This window comes from Amphibalanus amphitrite, unplaced genomic scaffold, assembly GCF_019059575.1.
Source record: "Amphibalanus amphitrite isolate SeventyFive unplaced genomic scaffold, NRLGWU_Aamphi_draft 000776F_arrow, whole genome shotgun sequence".
In the NCBI taxonomy this organism is placed as follows: domain Eukaryota; kingdom Metazoa; phylum Arthropoda; class Thecostraca; order Balanomorpha; family Balanidae; genus Amphibalanus; species Amphibalanus amphitrite.
The window spans coordinates 83,848-105,417 of record NW_024882270.1 but is presented as its reverse complement, the minus strand read 5'-3'; the positions used below and the strand labels follow the sequence as shown (position 1 = coordinate 105,417).

The following is a 21,570-nucleotide window of genomic DNA, read 5'->3' as shown; positions in this document are numbered from 1 at the left end:
AGTGCGTGGAACGGCTCAAGATATTCAAATTTAGTTCGGTAATTATTTTTCTGAATTACAACTGTTTTAAGATTTAGTAAGTAGCCTTAATGATAGTGCAAGGCATATGATATGTGCATATGATTGATCCACGAGGTTATATCTCAATTTTATAACTTGTCTTGCGTCTTGTTAACTGTTTTTCTATTTCGAAGCACTTTGATGAGTTCTTTTGACAACCAATGAGGCGGAAGATATCTTAGTGCAGATGACTGTACCGAATTGTGTATTCGATCGATAAATGTTCTAAACGGTACTTACAGCTTATACCTGCATGTTGTCGGTACATGTTGTCGGTACTATCTGGGTGCGTATTCAGTCGACACATTCAACAACAGCAGTATCTTTCAACTACACCAATGCAACACGGAAAACGGCAAACATTAATTGACAACTCAATCTGAACATCGACCCGATGTTTGGTTTACCTGAAACGTAACCAAATACGATGTCCCCACCTGTCAGCAACCGATCGATACCTCGCACAGAGCTGCCCTCTCCATATAACAGCCAACGGCACACGCACGCATACTGTTCGCACAGTTCACACATCTTTCGCTCAGTATCGCTCAGCACCCGCTGTCCGACAGTCCGACCCCGGGGCGCCCGACCAGCGCGGTCAGGTCACCACGAGACACTCCATGTGGAGAGACGGCTAGTTATTGACACCACCTGCCCTGCCAGATACACCATAGGACATAATAATTCCACGGGTCTCACAACACAGGGCCAACCATTGACCCCTCACCGCTGCACGGGAACAGTCTGTTGTGTTGGTCTGTCATACCCATACCCACTTGGGAACTCGCACCAACACCGATACATACATGGAGCTGGCGTCTGTGGGGCCGACCGCCGCTCCAACGTGACATTTCATTGGCTTCTGAGCATTAGTGGCGACGTCTGCAGCTATCGCTGCAGCAACAGTTTTTTTAATGAGCGCAGAACACCATTTCACCGATGGCTTTTTGTCAACATCCTTCTGAGCATCTAATAGGCACCGAAGCGGGCATAAAGAGAAACGACAAATATGTCACAAAATTTTCATTGATGCTAGAATAATTATGTACTTACATACAATAGAGAAGACACACTAGTAAAAAATCAAATGCATTTGAGAACACGCCTCTAGAATGGTCGTAAAGAGTCCTTCGCGGGTTTGTTACAACATTTAAACATATTTTCAAAATTAATTTATAAAAAGCACATAGCGTCACTTTGTGAGTTCGCTTTTCAGTACCATATCAGCGTCTTATTAGCCAATGGCTCTGTAAAGGGTCAACCCTGGCCATTTAGTAATACGGCCAGCAGACCGTCCGTTCTTCCTGAACCACCAGACCCGCTACAGAGTACCGAGCCCTAGCGAGACCACAATCGAACCGATTAGTCTCAGACCAGTGGTCTGGTCCAGATCGAGCCTATAGGACAGCAGGCAGATCAGCCGTCCGACCCGGACCAAACTCACAGGGGTAGCGGTCCTGAACCGGCCCAGTCGGACCTGCAGAGAGCCAGGTGACCGGTCAGGTCGGTGTCAGACTTGGAGCCGGGCCGGGTTCGGAGCAGTGACCTGTCAGGTCAGAGTCATGGCTCGACGGTCACGGTCGTTGTCCCGCCGGCCAGCGCGCTGGCTCCCAGCTCTGCCCCGGTCGGTCCCAGCAGGCTATCTGTTGTCGTCCAGCGCACTGGCCGCTGTCGTCGTCTGGTTGAACGAGGGCTTCAGACCTCGGTAGATCTCCTCGTTTTCTTTTCGGACTGCAACACAAACAGAGATTATGTCACAATTAATAAGATGGTTCCCGTCGTAAACTTTATTGCTTAGTTGCTGGCAGCTGGCAATCGGGACATCCTTGTCCGCATATTTTTTACATTAATGCTGGTGACATTTTTGGCACTTGGGATACCCTGATTTATCGGGCCCTGTGGCCCCGAAATCTTATTCGGGACCTTAAATGAGGCTGCGCTCTCGGGACATGCCTCCGGACCAACCGATCTATTTAAAGGCAGACCAGGCCCGTGTTCCTGCAGCCCGGGCGCTGGTTGGTACAAGGTTGATCCCCGTGGCCGAGAGTTTGCTGAGGGAGAGCAAACACTCCCCAGCTGCTGGTATCTCCTGGGTATGGCCCGTTCCGGCAAACAAAAAACAAAAACTGCCAGGCATCCGTTTCGATCCAAACATTTTATGCCCCCAGTTTAACACATAGATGTGTTAAACTATTAACACATTTATCAGATCTGATAAATGGTCAACTAGATGATCAAACCTTTACACGCAATGAAGGCGCATGTTTCGATTACCTATTAAAATCCCGAGAGATAGTAGCCGTTTTTACGACGGCCATCTGGTACACATTTGGTGCACATCTGGTACAGATTAGGTGCAGATCTGGTCAAATCAGGTTCAGTGTATCTCTTAGCAGCTACTCAGCTAGGGTTGCACTAATTGCTTATATGCCTGCTTTGTCATATTATCAGAGAGCATCATCGATTAAAACACTGAAATAAATTCATAAAATGAAGATATTTGCTGTAAAAGAAATTAGGTGCAGATTTGGTCAAATCAGGTGCATTCGCCGGATAGCCCGTCGTGAAAACTGCTAGGAAAACTCCTAGTATTCCAGCATATTTCATAACGCGAGTGACTTGTGCAGTGGAGGGCTTAATATGGAAATACACTGGGGAAGTCCCTCGAAACTTAAACAATAATGAAGAGAGTGGGTAAATATTTAACCAGCGCCTCTACCATACTCTGAAAAGAAACAAACCGAGCTGATAAAGTTTCCGGTGTTAATACACCGAACAGAAGCGTTGTGATGTTAGTGAGGCGTTTCTGGCATAATTCTGTCGTCAATTTATAGGACATCATCACCATAATCCGATTATTATTCCAAACACATATCCGGTAGCGGCAACAGTGAGGTCATCGGGGACAACTGTCTGCTGGGCGGCCCCCTGAGAGAACACCCCCCGCTCTGCATGGTTGAGACTAGCGAGCCTGATTTGAACGTGCCTAGTGTCGAGCGAGGATGGTTCCATTACAAAGTTCGGACTGTGACATAAATAGGTGTGTCATAAAATGTTATGAAAACGTCTCGGTATCCCAAAGTACAAAAACATCTAGTATCTAATGCACATGATGTCAGTAGGCCTATGTTTCTGTGACAAGAAGACGATGCCGAAGCATTTATGCCTATTTTTTTGTATGAACTTTTCACAATAAGTCTTTCTTTCATTTTCCTTGTCTTATTTTTCCTTCCCTGCTTTCTGTTATCGACGATATAGATGACAAGGAACCCGTATACTGAGTTATACGTTTTACGGCAGAAATGCTGCCCGCAGGTCCTGCTCGTGGTTGCGGTACTCCCGTCTGTTCCATCCGTGTCACCCTCGGGGGTCAGGTTGCGGCCTTACCGTCAATTCCATCCGTTTCGCCCTCGGAGGAGGTCAGGTAGAGCATCACGAAGATGAGTCCCACGGACATGGAGACGATGATGAAGGCGCCGGCCATCACGGCCATGACGATCTGCCGGCGCCGGCGCTCCTTGGGCTCCAGCTCGCTGGATGGCAGCAGGCCCGGCTGGCTGCCGTGCAGTCGCCGCGAGCTGCCGCCGCACGAGCCGGACCGAGAGGCCGGCCGGGACGAGGGGCGCCGCGAGTGGCGCCGGCCCGACTTCCGACCGGTGGTCGACACAGAGAGCTCCGAGGCCTGCCGAGAGACGCGCCGGCCGGCCGGCAGTTCCGAGTGACGGCGGCACAGAGCGGCACTGGCGCCGGCCGGCCGCGGCACCAGCTCACTGCTGCGCCGCGCCACGCGGTGCCGGGAGCGGCGCCGCTGCTCGACGGGCTCCCGGTCGTTGAGGTACAGACTGAGCCGGTAGTGCAGCGCGTCCATGTGGAGCGCGTCCGCGGCGCTGTGCCGTCGCTCCGGGACGGGTCCGCCGTCCTCTTCGATCACATCCAAACCGATGTCTACCTCGCAGCGGGTCAGGCGTCCACTCAGAGCGGGCTCGGCTGGCGGGGCGACCACGGCGCGGCCCGCTGATGACTCCGTGTCGGAGGCGGTCGCGCCCCCGTCGGCGAGAGCACCGACATCGGACGGAATGGCCGTCGATGGCTCCGACGAGACGGACATGAGTGGCACGCGTCCAACCGGCCGGCCGGCTGTCAGTGGTCGCACGCTGAGATCGCCAGCGGTGGTCAGCAGGCGCCCGAGCAGTGGAACCAGCACACTCGCATACACGCACATACGCACGGTGATGGCCGGAGCTGTCAAGAATGTCGCTGATTGGTGTCACAGACGAGAGTCACGGACGATATCCACGGACGGGATCTAGTCGAATCCACAGGCGGGAGCCACAGGCGATGCCAGAGACGGATGCCGAATGGATGCCGAGTGGTCCAAGCTCAACGGGCTTCCATCTCGCAGCTCAGCCAATGATTAACTGCTCTTGTGACTGGGTGGCGGCCAAGAACAGCACTCGGGAAGCCACTGCACGCCCGCCTAAATTGGACCGCCTGGTTTGGCTGACAGTCACGCGCTCGCCGTAACTTTTCTTGTACGTCAGCCTCAAGTGCCTCCCGAGTCCGAAAGCTGGTCGTCAATCCGAGTTGATGAGGTGCGCGGTGCTGGACGACTGTTGCCGACGGCGAGCGAGATCGAATTGCCGTCACGATTCAATGATGTCAGGATTGATGTCTTCAGTAAGCACGCTGTTGTGGTTTTGCTGCTCTTGTGATGATCCAATCCATCATTGGTATAGTTTTACCAGATCCAGCTGGTGGTCTTGTTTGTCCGCTGTTATTTACCGACTGTGTGGGTCGGAGCTAAGTTGATATGTTCTCGGCTCTGTCTTGAGATTGAATGCCGTCCTGACACGGCACCGTCTGCCTGCTGACGCTGCTCTGTCAGACAGTCTGGCTGACCAAGTGACGGTGTTCTGCACGTTCAGCGGCTCCGTCCACCGCCGGCGCCCTACTGAGGCTCATCGCGCCGCTCTCGGGGCCGGCCGTTCGGCCGAGCGCTATTTCGGAGCCGGCGCGCACTGTTTATACCCGCCGACCGGCTACAAAGTCGCCTTCTGTGTCTGGATCGCAGCCCACATCGGCGCCGCTGGCAGCGCCAAATCCTGGGCCGCCCTGCATCCGACGACCTGCTCTGACCTGGATCGGTGACAGCGCGCCCCGGCGCCCCCGGCGACCCCGGCCGGCCCTGGCCGACTTTAAACGACGACATCAAGCTGACAATTGGATGTCTCCGGGAAGCCCTTCCCGTGTTTCCGAGCCCATCTCCGGACAGCCGAGCTCCAAACGCCGCCGCGACACGCATCGTCGGCGGAGACGAGCGGACGCCGCCGGCGGGGCTGATAGCTCACGGCGGGGGAGGCGCCGCGCCTGTCACAAACGCGCTGAGTGGGCTGCGTGTCTGGCCGAGAGCCAGCTCAGAGATGATCGAGGGGTGAGGCTGGTGGGCGCGGCCACGCGTGGTGTGTGGGTAGGTGGACGAACTGACTGACACCCGCACAGGACACAGGACAGCACAGCACAGCTGCCACTATACGACTCACCGGGGACACCAGGACTAAAATGCATCGGGCACCACTGAGGCGCTTCGACAATTAGGGTCCACCTGCCTGGGTGAACATCACACACGCATAAATATCGACTTTCGCTCAGCACAAATACTCATCCCCGACAATACTGACATTTACATAGGATAGGACTCCACAAAGCTTCGATTCCTAACGAACAACGGACTGGACAATGGGACATGGGTAAAGTGAATGGAACCGCATACAACCCACACAATCTGGTATACCAACTCATGGAGTAGTCATGCCAGCAGCCATCCAGATAACGACTGCAAGTCATAGTTCATTGGGTAGCCCTGATCAGTTCACAGCTGGGGATGTCAGGTACGACAGACAATAGACAGAAGGCACGAACAGCCCACAGTCACAGGCCTCCTCACACGAAACCACAGCCCACAGCCAGGCCCCCTCACACGGAACCACAGCCCACAGACGGGCTTCCACACGGAAACAGCCCACTCTGAAGGTACCGTATCGCGCGTCTCACAGCCAGCACACTCCGGTGCATCCCTCTACCGTCCTCAGCTTCAGTGCACCGCTCTACCGTCTTCAGCTACGACGGCGGCGGGCCGCGTCTTTCTACTGATGACTACGAGCCGACCAGGGGTGACGAGCGGCCGTTAGATGACGGAGAGCCTTACGCCGCCGACGAACGTCTCAATGCCGAGCGGCGGCAGACAGAGTGTCGGCAGCGGCGGCAGGCGGAGCGGGCCGGCGCACCGGTACAGACAGAGAGAGGTGGCCGCCACCATCACCATCAGCCGCCCGGCGCGGTGCAGCTCGGAGGGGTAGCTGAGCACGGCCGGCGCTACGGCCGACTGGTCCACGGACACCGACCCGCCGCCTCGCGCCGGCTGCTCCGCCACTCCCGGCTCCGGCTCCGGTAGCTGCTCCGGCTCCGGGGAGCACGAGGGCGTCAGCTCGCTGCGCGCCCGCCGGCGGCGCGGGTCGCTGGCCTCGACCGCCGCCGTCCAGACGGCCCGCTGCTTCTGGAGGGCCGGCCCGTCATCGTGCGGAGCCGGCGCCCGTCTCAGATCGGCCTCCATGACACTTGTTTGTCGAACTTGTTGCCGCTGATGCGAAAAGTCGCAAAACGTCTGTAGTTCCCGTCAACGGGAACTATTTACTACTTGCCGCAGTACAGCTGTTTCTCACTCACTCCGTCAGTCAATGTTTACGTGTCGCTCTACGTGGGTTTCACCGTTCAGTAGCGATTTCAGCACCGCACAACAAGCTGGCTGTCTCACACACGTATGACCGCTGACCACTGAGCTCTCACCGCTCACCACTGAGCTCTCACCGCTTCTCACTGCTCACCGGCGACCGTCGAGAGCGCGCGGGCCGGCCGGACTGTCGGTGAGAGTCAGGTGACGGCCGGCCTGCCTGGACCACCGCCAGACCGGTTAGCGCACAGTGCCGCCGGGCGCCGCCCTCTCCTCTGCGGCCGCTCCAAGGGCACGCCTGCGACCGGGCCGACCGTTCACGGCCGTGCGTAAACAGTACGTCGCGTCGGCACGGCGGACTATCGCGGCACTGTGGGGGCGGATCAGCCCGCCGCGCAGTGCACGGTGACGTCAGAGGACTGTACTGATGACGTCAATGGAGTGATGTCAGCGGTGATGTCACGTGTTTGCGACGTCCGGTGAAAGTATGCGGGCTGGCATGACGGCAGTCTTGTGACGGTCCGCTGCTGATATGAGATTCGGAGGCGATCCGATGATATGAAGTTGCTGCTGAACAATAGGTGACGTGGGGTCTGACAGGACCGGTGCTGCTTCTTTGATTAGCTTTATACATTGACGGGTAGGCTACATTGTGAAGGACGTGTGAGAGCTTCAGCACTAACCGATAGGAAGCGGGTTGGGTCAGAACGGGGTGCTGCGTGCACACCTACTTCAGCCAGCGGTAATTGGCCGGCTATTCAGCACGTGGCCACGGTGATGTAGCCAGCATTGGTGCATTGGCCGTCACTCCGCTGTACCAGAAATCCTACATCGTTATACCGCCCCTTGGTTGTCGTGTGTTCCTATCGGTATATACGCGTACCTATGTCCTTCATACCGGCCTGGCCATTAGTGCTGTCTGCGCACATCATTGACCCACACCGGGGAAGGACGCCCTCAACTGATATCCTATCGGCGTCAGCTATTCAGTTACTCAATGGAGCATCTCAGAGACATTCAGATAAGCCCAAACATCCCTCGACCAGAATAGATAAGGCTCATCATTTCAAAGGAAACCCACAAAAGCGACTGCTATGATTGAAGCTCGGATCAGGAGGGAAAATATTGAGGTTCGAGGGCCGATATTCCAGTCTGATGGTGCATAGATAACTGAGCCTGAATGTTCTGATTGAACAGCGTTATACCTCAAGCACGAAGTAAACCTTATTTGCAATACCACTCTGACCGTACTATGTAAATAAACATGCTCACTATTCATTTCAGTAAGGGTACTTTTAGGTACTGTAAATTTGACATGTATACTTAATTACAACGTTTTTAGACGACCATTTTTTCTGCTAATTTTTCATAACTTCGGTGATTATGGTTGATTTATTGTAAAAGTAATGATGGTTTTTTTAAATCAAGCTGAGGAGTCTAAAGCACACGGAAAAGACGACACATCCGGTGAAAACTTTTCAATAGAGTGCCGCTATTTGACGGGGTAGTGCGAAATGAATTGATGAATATAAAGCATGGCCACATTTTTATGAAAACGACCTTTTCAAATCGGGAACCAAACGATCTCGGTTTTTATTTCTGTTTCTGAGCAAGTGTTCAGCACCCTGTTGGTATACCTTTAAGTACCTAGATGTGCTTGCCTTTTTCAACAAAACATAACATGTCAAAATCTGTTCAATGTTCATAATGTAGGTACGTAGTACGCACATTGAAGCATATAAAGGTATAACTTCATATGTGGGATATGGGAGGGAGGAAGGGAGGGTGCCGACTGCCGATGTGTCTTGCGTGCCTGTGTTGGGGGTAATAGTGTGTCGCTTGGGACGGGGCGGGGCGGGAGGGGGCGGGCTATGGTGGGGTCGGGTGGGAGGGGGCGATAGAGAGGGAGGGAGGGGAGTCTTTCCGTGGCTGTCGGTGCCTGGCAGGCCAACAATGAGTCGCCCACCGGCGCGACGCGGCGCCAATCCATTGGGTGTCAGGACGACCCGGCTTCCCGGACACGGTCACAAATGGGACGGCTGACCGCCTACCGGTGGGTAAGGTCACAAATGGGACGCCCGACCGCCTACCGGTGGGTACGGTCACCAGTGGGACGGCCGACCGCCCACCGGTGAGTACGGTCACCAATGGGACGTTCGGCAGTGGTGCGGTCACAGTGGTGCGGTCACAGCGGTGTGGTGCGGTTACAGTGGTGCGGTCACAGTAGTCGTAGATCACAGTAGTACGGTAGCAACGAAGTCACAGAAAATAATCAATACTAAATTGAGGATGAATTCGGAATGCGTTTAGGACACGAATTCATGATATAGGCTCCCTATCGATGGATATAGGTACGTACGCCTAGTTTTGGAGCTTTTTCCAATCTCCGTCACCTCTTAAACTGGGAGAGGGGACAGTTTGTTGCTGAGGTCATAAAGGAAAGATGGATGAAAATGAGATGCTCTGGTCGGGTGACCGTATATTCCGTTCCTCCACCGTCCCCTCACAATGAATCTCACCCTGTCGCGCTTCATCCGCCACCGCATTTATTGTTATGCCAGCCGGGCGGCAGCATGCGCTTAGATACAACGGTACTTTAGGGCGTGAAGCAGCGAACAATGTTTTGCTGGGCTCATGAACTGCATGTGAAGTGCTGTTGTTTGGCCTTAAGACATTTAGTAAAGCGCTGTGCTATTGGTGTTGGCTAGAGTGTTCAGTTGAGGAACTGATTTCTTGGCAGCATCAAGATACGATAGACTTTGTGTGCCCAACTTTTGCAATTTATTTTATCTTAACGGCAGTTCAGTGCAGCTGGCCTCCAGACAGTGCTGCCAAAGCCCATTTACAGCACTTGGTAAGATTGAGCACAGGAGTGTGACTGGGGTGGCGACAATTGTATTGGAGTGGAGCTGGGGTGGCAGCGATACTGCAGTGGACGGCTGTGGCCCGATATCCCGACACGGAGCTCGACTTCTCCCATCCTCGACACGATAACGAGGATTGAACGGCTTATTCTGGGTGGTGAGAGCCGTGAGGAGAGCTCAGTGCGTGGGTCGTGGGAGCTGGGGATAGCTGGGGACTGGACCTTTGTTGACGCGTGTCGTCTCTAACGGCTAAATTCTCGGAGAGCAGCGAATGAGGTGGCGCGGGGAGTCAGCTCAGGATCGGCGCGTGCCGTTTTCGAAACAAGCTAATGAAGGAGCAAAGAATGGGTGACCGACCGGCGCACTACCGTCTCGGCAGCCGCAGCCTCTAATGCGTGGGTCTCGACTGGCCTTGGTCGGTCGTGTGCGGGTGTCGACCTCGATCTGGCCGAGTCCGGAGCAGCGCTATAGCCGGACACAGCCGCGATCGATGTGACAACTGCCGAGATTGTAGCGCCGCCAACGCTACATAAGGCGGAGGACGGCCGGGAGAGGCCGGCTAACTGCCGCTGACGGCTCCCGCGGCCTCTGGCGGCCCCCCGCGGCCGTGCCGCACCGGCCAATCAGGGCCGCTGCTGAATGCAGGTCACCCAGGCTCAGAGGTCCTGCCGCTGGAGTCTGGTTTTAGACGGCTGTGTGAATGCAGCCTGCGGCAGTGTAGGCGTGACCCAACCGATGCGTTGATTAAACTCGCGCCGGAAAGCACCCTGACCCCCTCTCTCCCTCTCGCTCTCTCTCTCTCTCTCTCTCTCTCTCTCTCTCTCTCTCTCTCTCTCTCTCTCTCTCTCTCTCTCTCTCTCTCTCTCTCTCTCTCTCTCTCTCTCTCTCTCTCTCTCTCTCTCTCTCTCTCTCTCACTCTCTCTCTCTCTCTCTCTCTCTCTCTCTCTCTCTCTCTCTCTCTCTCTCTCTCTTTTCTCTCTCTTCCCTTATCACACAAATATAAGTCGATTCAGAGTGAGAATGGAGTTACGATTGGAATAGCTATACATAGTATGTCCTAAAAAGTCGCATAAATAACAAATGATTTAAATCGTTGGTAGCTTATGAATTGGCGATCTAGCTTAAAAAAGAATTTGAGGAATTCTAGCGTCTGGAAGGTGTATCAATAGCAGCTAAGAATATTCTTATTTTACTATCATTTCTGTGGAACTTGGCTTCCATGATGTCCATAAATAAACTAAAGCGAATTCGGTGCTGCAGAAGACTGGTCCTCCATCAGGGCCAGCCGTGAGCCACCGAGGCCCACCTGAGGCGGCCGTCTGGTCTGAGTACATAGTTGACCTTTGTCAGAGCACCCTCGACCGGTTAAAGTCGCCGTGAATTTCTGCTAAAGCTCGCCGGCCTGCTGGCGCCTGGGGCCGCGGAACAGCTCCGTCAGGTCACCCGTCTCTCAGTTACGGCCCCAGTGCGGTTAGACGTCCCAGCTCGAAATGTCACTCAGAGGCTTCAGCGAATAGCGTGCCCTGTCTTGAAGGACATCTGTTTCGAGCCGGACCGACCGACGACTTGTGTGACAAATAATGGCACCAGCTGTCAGCACAAATCTGCACATTGTATTGTGGTGATGATTATTCTGGATTCATCCTTTGATGCTATGATTATACTAAAATCTTTGTTTAATTCACAAGGTCATAAAGTTTCTACGTTTCTCGGTTTCTTCTCCGCAAAATTTAGGATTCCGGTGTTACGTCTAAGATGGTGCAGAACAACTGTTCAGAACAAACACAATTTATAACTTAAGCCAGCCGAAAATGGATGGAGGCTTTCTAAGCACAGAAGACTTTTAATTTGGGCAAAATAAGGCTTAGAAATCAGCATTCTTACCGGCCTATATGCGTACATATCATATAAAGGTAAGCATATAATGATTAAACAAAACGTAAAAATAAGCGCATCGCTTTCGCCCGCCAAGTAGCATCTCGCTCAGGTCCAGCAACTCTGCTGAAAATACACCCATTTAACCTAATTCCTTTCGTCCTTTTCATTTGTAAGAACTTTTTCTCTTCTCTTGCAATGGGATGTTCTCGGGAGTCACCTGCCAGCACCATGGGGAGTGGGGTGCGGGGTGAGGCTCATGAAGCAGAGTGGTGTGAAGCAGCCACCTGCCTCAAACAGCCGAAGGGCGCCACTCACCCACGTCGTCGATGTTGGGCGCCATTTTGAGCGTGACGCCGACCATAACGACGGCGGCGGCCAGCAGCAGCAGTCCGGTGATGATGACGGCCCAGCGCAGCCGCTGGTCGGGCCGCTTCTCGCCGCGCCGGGCCAGCGCGGCGCGCGTACACAGCACCTGCGCCAGCACGGGCAGCATGGGCGCGGCCATCTCGGCGCCGGCGGAGCCCAGATCCACCAGCGACGCCGAACAGGAGAGCCCCGAGCGCGACACCACGGACGAGGCCGCCGAGCGACGCGGGCCAAAGTCCTCGGGGATCTCACAGGTGGACTGGCGGCCCAGACCGGAGCGGCGGCTGCCCAGAGGAGAGCGGTAGCTGCCCAGCGGCGACCGGCAGCTGCCTAGTGGCGAACGGCAGCTACCCACTGGCGAGCGACAGCTTCCCACTGGCGACCGGCAGTGGTGCAGCGGCGCGGGACTCCCCGGCACGTACTCCTCGTCACTGGCCACGGCGACGGTGCTCTGTCGGAGGAGCGGCGCGCGGCCCGTCTGCGGCCGGCAGTCGAGGCTGTGCGCCTGGCGCGGTAGCCGGCGCCGCTCGCGGTGACGGCTCCTGTCGCCGCTGCGGCTGCGGCTGCTGCTGCGACCGGCCGGGTGCCGGTGCCGGTGCCGCGGCCGGGAGCCGCACGGCGCTGCCGGGTCGCGCGCACAGCCCTGCAGGTGGCTGGTGCTGCGCGTCGGCCGCTCGGACCAGCTGGCGGTGGCCTGGTGCACGCAGCACGCGCTGCGCGACTGCAGCCGCAGCGTGTCGTCGTCCAGGTGCCGCTGCTGGTAGGGCGAGGAGCCGCCGCTGCGGCAGCGGCCGGCGCTGCTGCTGCGCCGCTCCAGCAGCGCCAGGTCGGCGGGCGGCTCCCGCTGCCGGTGCCGGGCGGGCGTCCACGGCTCTGACGGCTCGGCCATGGCCGGCGCTGGTCACCACGTCCGACTGACGGCACCAGGTGCACCAGGTGGTCTGCGGCGGCCGACGGCGGCGGCGGCGGCGGCGGCGGCGCCACGAGCCCAGCATCGATCTACCGGAGCTGCCGAACGCCGGGCCCGCGCGCACCCGTCGTCGGGCCGGACCGTGCCGCCCGGGCAGCGCCGACCAATTACCGCTCATTGACGCACAGTCCCTCCCCCTCCCTCTCCGATGGTCCGGTGGGTAGGCCCAGATAACGTCTTCGTTAGACCTTTCCTAGACGTTCCTCAGGTTTCCAGCGAGTGTCGCGAGCTGGAAATTTCCGGCCGCCACTTAACCGAGCGAGCCTGTGCCGACAGGCGGCACCAACCAGCGTTCAATATAAATGTAGCGTTTGGGACCAGCTTATACCAGGGATGCAGTAGGCACACTGAACAATTGCAAAATCCTTCTCCTAACACAGGCGGATGCCTCATAACGAGGACATTTGAGGAACGAATATTTAAATAAACAATCATTTCGAAAGCACTTTAGTCACCTTAAGCTTCTGTCAGGGCTGCCGGGCCGTTCGTAGCGACGGTAACAACCAGGTAGGTTGGTAAGGCTGACTTCGCACTGTGCTCCTGACTACATAAACAACATAAAATATGGCGCAGAAAGAATTGCGCGCCGGACGCTTGAACTGTCTGTGGGGTTTTACATGTCGTCTCACAAATCACAACCGCTTGCTATCTTAGTAGTTCAATCTCGGCTGCAATTGAGCGCTTATTGTGAGCGTGCGATCGGTTCACGTAAATTTGCTGCATCTGGCGGCTTGTGTTCAGTTTAATATAATTTACCATTATGAACATCTAGTCATGTAACTTTGAGAGAGAGGGAGAGAGAGAGAGAGAGAGAGAGGGGAGAGAGAGAGAAAGAGGGAGAAAGAGAGAGAAGAGAGAGAGTGAGAGAGAGAGTGTGTGTGAGAGAGAGTGAGAGAGAGAGAGAGAGAAAGAAAGAAAGAAAGAAAGAAAGAGAGAGAAGAGAGAGAGTAAGAGAGAGAGAGAGAGAGAGAGAGAGAGAGAGAGAGAGAGAGAGAGAGAGAGAGAGAGAGAGAGAGAGAGAGAGAGAGAGAGAGAGAGAGAGAAAGAAAGAGAGGAGAGGAGAGGAGAGGGTAGAAGTCCGTTCAGCGGACATGAAGCGTTCGGCCAATCCCGTACAATGCCGGTCTCTCCCGGACTATATCGATCATGTTAGCGGATGATCAGGGCGTCGGAGACAATATTGGCTCAGCGAGATTGGTGCGTCGGTGATTTCTGGACGCGCTAGGATCTCTGCCGTACATCGTCAGCATATCTTGGCCACCGTCGTCTGGACTATAGGGGCCTCAGATCGAAGCGATTTGGAAGCTGCGACTCTTACCGAACCTGCTGAAATCTGCACAATTACCCGGCGTTCCGGAACAGAGCGGAGACACAAAGAACTTCCGTGGCGTGTTCAGCGCTGCTGTAGCAAACCGGTATTCCCCGAGGGCTGTCTGCATCCAACTTCTCCTTCGGGCGATTTCACTGAGCCTATGATGTTAAATTAAAATGCGAGAGTGGTGTTTGTTGCTTGACCAGACCAGCTGTCAGGAATTGTAATAATCTCCTATCAATTATTTCCATGCTAAACAACGCAAGGAATAGGCAAAAAATAATGCATTTCTATTTAGTACCCTAAGATTTAAGAAAAGCAGTGGCGGATCCAAGGGGGGGGGGGGTCACATGGGCCATGGCCCCCCCTTGAGGCCCGGGGGCCCAAAGACCTGCCAGGGGCACCACCGGCCTATCAGGGGTATCACAGTCCTGACAGGGGCACCACAGAACCGCCAGGGGCACCACAGGCCTAGCAGGGACACCACGGGCCTGGTGCCCCTGGGCCCTGACAGGACTGTAACGCCCCTGACAAGCCTGAAGTGTCCCCGGCAGGCACGTTGTGCCCCTGACAGGCCTGAGGCGCCCCTGCAAGGCCGGTGGTGCCCCTGGCAGGCCTGTGGTGTCCATGGCAGGCCTGTGGTGCCCTTGCTAGGCCTCTGGTGCCCCTGACAGGCTTGTAATGCCCCTGGAAGGACTGTGGTGCCCCATGGGCCCTGACAAGCCTGAGGTGCCCCTGACAGGCCAGTGGAGCCCTTGCTAGGCCTGTGGTGCCCCTGGCAGGCCTCTGGTGCCCCTGACAGGCTTGCGGTGCCCTTGGAAGGACTGTGGTGTCCCTGGGCCCTAACAAGCCTAAGGTGCCCCTGACAGGCCCGTGGTGCCCTTGTTAGGCCTGTGGTGCCCCTGGCAGGCCTCTGGTGCCCTTGCTAGGCCGCTGGTGCCCCTGGCAGGCCTCGGGTGCCCTTGCTAAGCCGCTGGTACCACTGCGCCCGGAGAGGACTGGTGCCCCTGAAAAGTCTGAAGTGCCCCTCGGCAGGCCCGTGGTGCCCCTGACAGGCCCAAGGTGCCCCTGCGAGGCCGGTGGTGCCCCTGGCAGACCTCTGGTGCCCCTGGCAGGTCTGTGGTGCCCCTGGCAGGTCTGTGGCGCCCCTGGCAGACCTGTGTTGACTGGTGCCCCTGCTAGGTCGCTGGTGCCCCTCACAGACCTGTGGTGCCCCTGGGCCTTGACAAGCCTGAGATGCCTGGCTATGACAGGCTCGTGGTGCCCCTGATAGACCAGTGGTGCCCTTGCTAGGCCTGTAGTGCCCCTGGCAGGCCTCTGGTGCCCCTGCTACCCCTGCGCCCGGAGAGGACTATGGTGCCCCTGAAAAGCCTGAAGTGCCTCTCGACAGGCCCGTGGTGCCCCTGGGCCCTGACAGGCCCAAGTTACCCCTGCGAGGTCGGTGGTGCTCCTGGCAGGCCTCTGGTGCCCCTGGCAGGTCTGTGGTGCCCCTGGCAGGCCTGTGTTGACTGGTGCCCCTGCTAGGCCGCTGGTGCCCCTCACAGGCCTGCGGTGCCCCTGGAAGGACTGTGGTGCCCCTGCCCCTAGGGGTGCTCATGGGCCCAACAGGCCCGTTGTGCCTTGACAGGCCTGTCGTGTATACTTGCTAGACCTGTGGTGCCCCTGCTTCATGGCAGGCCTGTGGTGCCCCTACAAGGCCGTAGGTGCCCCTGACAGGTTTGTGGTGTCCCTGGAAGGACTTTGGTGCCCCTGACAAGCCTGAAGTGTCAAGGACAGACCCTTTAGACGCCAGGGTCAAGTTCGTCGGACTGACAACGATTTGCTTACCTGATAACGTTCCTGGTAAGTACTCACTACTCAGCGTCCACAACATATATACACATAGCACATTCATATATACTTGCTTACAATTGGTAAATGTGGTTGTGGCTAAGAGTTAAGATACTGACTAAAAATAAAAAAATAAAAATAAAAAAACTGAAAATGGGGGCACCACCAAAATGAAGTGGACGAAATCCGTTGAGTTTTTAATTTTGGGTATAGGTAGGGGCACCACTTCGATTCATGACCCTCCCCTTGGAGTTTTCCTGGATCCGCCCCTGAAGAAAAGAAAACGTTTTAAACTTAAAAGGTGTAGCTATTAAGTGTATAGTATGTATAAAGTGTATATAAATAAAGTATGTATGTGTTAAGTGTAAAGTGTATAAGGTAAAGTGTAAAGTGTATAAGGTAAAGTGTAAAGTGTATAAAGCATAAAAGTGTATAGTGTTTCGAAGCAGGTGGCGTTGTTTGCTCCTTGACGACTGACGATATGCAATGTAATCGGAGCTTGTCAATCTCGTAAACATCAGTATAATTACTGGCGTCTAATATTCAAAGCTATGGGCACATCCTAACTTCATGCTATTGAAATCACCAGCACCATTTAGCTGCGAATGTGTCCCTGCTCACTGTACTTCAATTGAACTTCACTCAATCGAGACTACCGTTCTCAATAGCCAGGCTCATTTCACCTCCATGCACACTTCACTCCACTCTCCGGCGGGGTGACAGGGTCCGGCCTAGAAATGACAGAGGTCGGAGGGGAAAGAGTGTCGTACTAGGGGTCAGTGGAGGGAGCCGAGTCGTACTGGGCCGTGGGGAGCTGTGGGCCGACACGATGTATAGTGGGGGCGGCACCGGATGTCGACCACTTAGCCCAGTGTGATGAGTGTTATGGGGCGGCACCTCAGTCCCGTGTGATGAGTGTATCCGCTGACCGGAGTGTTGGCTGCAGTGTGTCCTCGTTGGCTGTCGTGATGGCGGTATAGTGCACCTTTTCTCTGGCCGGTCCGGTGAACTGTCTGTGGTGATGAGTGATAACTGATAGCTGTAGTGATGAGAGAGTAGCATCTCGGTTGGAGTGGTGTGATGGTGCGTTTATGTGGTGCTGGCTGCGGTGATGAGAGTAGTGCGCCACCTCGTTACCGGCTGAGTGGTCGGCGCGCCGCACCGCTCTCCCAAATGAGCGCCGCCCAGTGCTGTGTTTGTCGCCTGTCATTGCCGCCCGGAGTCGACGCCGAGCTCACGTCAACACGGCAAACCGAGGACAGAGGACTGAGCGCTCTGCTTGGCAGCAGGAGGCAAGAGAAGGCTCGGAGCGTTGGGAGCTGCTGAGACAAAAGCAATCAAACAGAATCAAAATCAATGGCATACCCAACTGGTCAATGCTTCGAGTTCGGTCAATACCGATTGAGAGGCCACAGCAGCAGGATAAGAGACGTAAAAATATGTTGCTGCCATGTTCAGTGCTTAGTTTGACAAAACATGAAAATAACACAAAGCAAGCGAATGCAAATGATCATACTTAATTTCGTACTCCATCTACGCTGGAATACGAAAACATCATCTCACGCAAATGATCATACATAATTACCGTTAGCACTTCTGTTTACAAAGTCAGTGCTTCAATTCCTTTTGAAAAGTATACAAAATATCCGCGCTAAACCAAGTTCAGAAATGTGTATGCTTGAACGTCCCAACGGGCGACCACTTGAGTGTAAGCGCGAAACACTTTCAAGTTTCAAGCTGGCCGAGCAATAATTTAGACGAAAACATATCGCGGACACCCATTTCGCAAATGAAATCTAGGCTAGGTAGAGAGCGCACTCAAAGTTTGACACAGAACTCTGGGAACAAGTTTAATTGCAAACGAAACTTGCACGCAAACCCCTAGCTGGCTGCACTGAGTGGCACAAACCAACCTGCTTGTCAGAAAAGAAAAACTACATTAAGAAAACATATCAACTTGTTTTTAACCCTCGTCCTGGCAGGGCGACCACCCCCCTAAGGTTTTTCGAAGATAGCGTAAAAACGGGCGCCGCCAAATTTGACACAGCTTATATGGGCAACCTTTTTACATATGACCTTAAAATTTCAGGTCCAAGTGACCTTGGGTCAGGTCACCAGGTCAGAAAAAACCGGTACAAGGTCATGATCAAATTTCAATTTTCTTTTACACCTGTCCAACTCACAGTTTTGGACTGATTTCCTTCAAACTTTCAGGATGTGCTAAGTTCACCGAGTTGTATAACGTAAAGTTCGGGTTTTTTGAGGTCACTGACCTGAGGTCAGTTAGAGGTCATTACGTCATAATGTTAAGCCTATGGGAAAATACTAAATTGGGAAAATACTGGAGATATCCGCTTCGTTCCATCACTTTTGTGCTTTGAAACCACAGTACGTAACAGCAGGTCACTTGGTGCTTCTTTGTTTGGTGTGCTTATCCATGGGTCAGGTCAAATGAGGTCAACTGAGGTCAAATGACGTTTTTGCCAATAACTTGGGACATAATGACGCTAGAGCTAAAAAAAAATGGTGTCATTGTGTTCCGTGTGATCAGCCGAATCGAATTATATGCGATATGATGCAATTTGGTTAACTTGAACTTAATCATTTAATTAAAGTTTACTTAATAATTAAGAAAAAGTTTAAGTACACTTAAAAGCTAAAAAGTATACCATTCGACGCGCCTTGACGTACTGAGTTCACTGGTGCTTTTCTTTTTACTCTATCTTAATTAGATCAAAAGTTATAAGCGAAAAACTTTTGACCTGTTTTTAGCGAAATTTTTATATTTATACCCCCAAAACCCCCTATATATTGACCTAGAGCAACAAAATTTGCACAGGGGCGAGAACTCCAGGGGGCCCACTTACCTACCAAATTTGGTGTTTCTAGGTGTCATAGGAGCCAATCGCGAGGGGGGAGTCGCATCGACCCCCCCCCCCTGCCAGGCCGTGTTATGAAAAATGCCCTGCCAGGGCGAGCGTTAAACATTATGTTGAGATGCTTGAATTATCGATTCCTTCCCTACACCGGATAATATGGGCTGCCGTTCCCTAAGCACTGGCGGTATTTTCCAGGCACTCGCCAATTTGCTATAGTAGCGTTCTAAGCTCATCTGGGAGTCACGCCACACACGCTCGTTATTATGGCTCGGACGCTATAGGTCTCCGCACCTCAGGATAGGGGAGAGGGAGGGAGCGCGCTCTCGCCAGCATAGAGCGGCGCCAAGCAGGCTGTCCCACCGGTCAATCCTTATCTCAACAGGTCTATGTCACGGCACTTGGCGTGGGAGAGTTACATATGTAGATTGGAAATATACCTAAAACGGAGAATATGTGCGATTAAAAACAACAACATAAGACTAATAGAAAAAATACGCAATTCAGATAAGACAGTTGAGTAAAACGTTGTATGATTCAATGCTTCGAATCGATTTTATCATTTCAATGCCGCCTGTAGTGCTATTTATAAACATCTGGGCGACACTAAGGACAGCGGATAGGACCACCTTGGAGCAACAGAGAAAGAGGGCGGAGGGAGAAGCCCTGGCCTGAGCCCGCCGCGTGGACCGCCACCGCGTCGGGGACCCTTCATCATCGGTGCCACAATCAATGTCCGGTGGGGGGTGAGCGTGGGCGGTCGGTGGCGGTCGGACCTCTGCCAAACTGAGCCGGGTCGCTGTCCTCAGGAGCGTGCAGACTCACATCGACGCCGTCACAGCGGCCAGACCTTGACAGAGTGTCGCCTGCGTCGATTTGCCAATGGTTGTATCTGCATAGACTATAGAGCCACTGACTTGGAAAATGATGTGCTTCCTTAGTGTTTTATATGTCTATACGTACTGTCAACATTATCCAACAAAACATGAGTTAGTTACTGGTTGAAATTTTAAAGTTAAAAATTAAAAAAGACAGTTTAAAGATTTCAACTACCTATACTAGTTGAAAGTATAGGCACACATCAGGCCAATCGTTCGATAGTCTTTGCGAAGGGATTTTGTAGAGAATAAATTGCGATGATGTAAACAGTGATCAGCTGCAATTCTTCATGAGCTGGTGATGGCGCAAACAAAAAATGCCTGAATCGATACTTTAGAAGGTCCACATCATAATGTTCCGTGAGACGTGATTTCAGGCGTACCTTTAGGAAATGTGCAGCCTCGCTATACTCCGGAGGCCGTGATAACTTCTGGGAATAATTATTCATTCGTCGCCTCCATTAGGAATCGGACACTTTGGTAAGCTGCAACACGATATGTGCACTATTCTCTTGTTGCCTACTGGTGTAGCACTAACGAGCTATCTCGCATGCATAAGCAATGCATAGTTCTAACGATGACTATAACGTGCTTTCTGTTATATCTGCACTCTGCAGTAAAGCTTTAATATCGGTGAGAGTGATACCGTTGTTTTAGGACACTAACTGATTGCTAGGCGAATGTTTCATTTGTGCCTAGCATCAATTGTTTATACTTTATCGTTATGAGCGGTCTAGCACAATCCACCTGAAACGCCTTTATTGGGGAGATCTCTGAGCTTCTCAGACGTTTAGGAAACGGCCATCGTTGTGAGGGACTGAGGAAGCTATCGTATCCTATTTCCCTCCGCCGTAGCCAAGCACTCAACAATTAACCCACGAGCCGCTGGGGGAGGGACATATAGTTGCCCCCCGCCCCCTTTACGTTTTGTAGAATATCTCCGAAGCCTGATGGGCTACGAACGTGAAACTTGGCATAGTCTCAAATGAATACCTCGGCAATGTTTGAGGAAAGTTTGGTGGTTGTAGCGTTTAAGATGACGTCACATGAGTAAAGTCATAAAGGTTTGTCATTTTCCGATATGGACCGTTTCTGATGTCGCTGAGCATGAAACTCAACTGTAAATGAACTAGACAGCACCTGCTGTCATCCTAAAACATCTAAGTAGACCTCCAACTAGTTTCTGACCAATAATCAGTCCTTGATGTTCCATCTCATATATCGGATATATCGTGAGGAAACTGAGAGTCGCAAATCTATAATTTGGCTTCTGACGTCACTGTGACGTCACTTCAAATGGGATCGACACCAAATTTTGACATAACTTTGACTAGGTATTCAGGAAGATGTGTGCAAAGTGTCGCTTCTCTATCTCTTTGCGTTGCGACGATATCGTCGCAGAAGTAAAGAAGGGCAACTACATATATGCCCCCCCCCCCCCCAGCGGCCGGCGGGTGGCGCGGAGGCCCAGCGGCCGCCGGGTTAAATGCCTACGCACGGATTGCAGTCAAGAGTCAAGACATGTACCAAAGTTTCAGATATCCTTTTCGTCTGAATTCTTGAGTAATTAGTAATGAAATTGACAGGGTTAATATGTAAAAACGCCACCACGGCAGTCTCCGCGGGCCCGCGAACCGCCTGGGTGGCACGCTGTGCCGCCGGATGGGCGTGCACTGCGGAACAGTATAACTACCAGTCGCCGGCGCCCGGTCTGGCAATGCATGCTGAAGTGGGCAATACGCTATTCAATATTCATCCGTCTGAATGTAAGAGGCATACAAATTGTTGTGAATGAAGATGTTGTTTACT

The 21,570-nt window shown here is 53.4% G+C and overlaps 1 protein-coding gene across 2 annotated transcripts; it reads right to left on the bottom strand.

The window, feature by feature from the left end:
* Positions 1-248: 248 nt before the first annotated feature.
* LOC122365992 (serine/arginine repetitive matrix protein 2-like) lies at positions 249-13,128 on the bottom strand. 2 transcript variants are annotated; one of them, XM_043337704.1, is made up of 2 exons: positions 11,845-13,128; positions 249-1,791 (listed from the first exon to the last, which is right to left on the bottom strand). In XM_043337704.1, the coding sequence occupies exons 1-2, from the start codon at positions 12,782-12,784 to the stop codon at positions 1,700-1,702; spliced, it is 1,032 nt and encodes a 343-aa protein (XP_043193639.1). In that variant the 5' UTR covers positions 12,785-13,128; the 3' UTR covers positions 249-1,699. The 2 variants fall into 2 exon arrangements, with proteins under 2 accessions (XP_043193639.1, XP_043193640.1); XM_043337705.1 differs by lacking the exon at positions 11,845-13,128 and adding an exon at positions 3,448-6,671.
* Between the last annotated feature and the right edge of the window lie 8,442 nt (positions 13,129-21,570).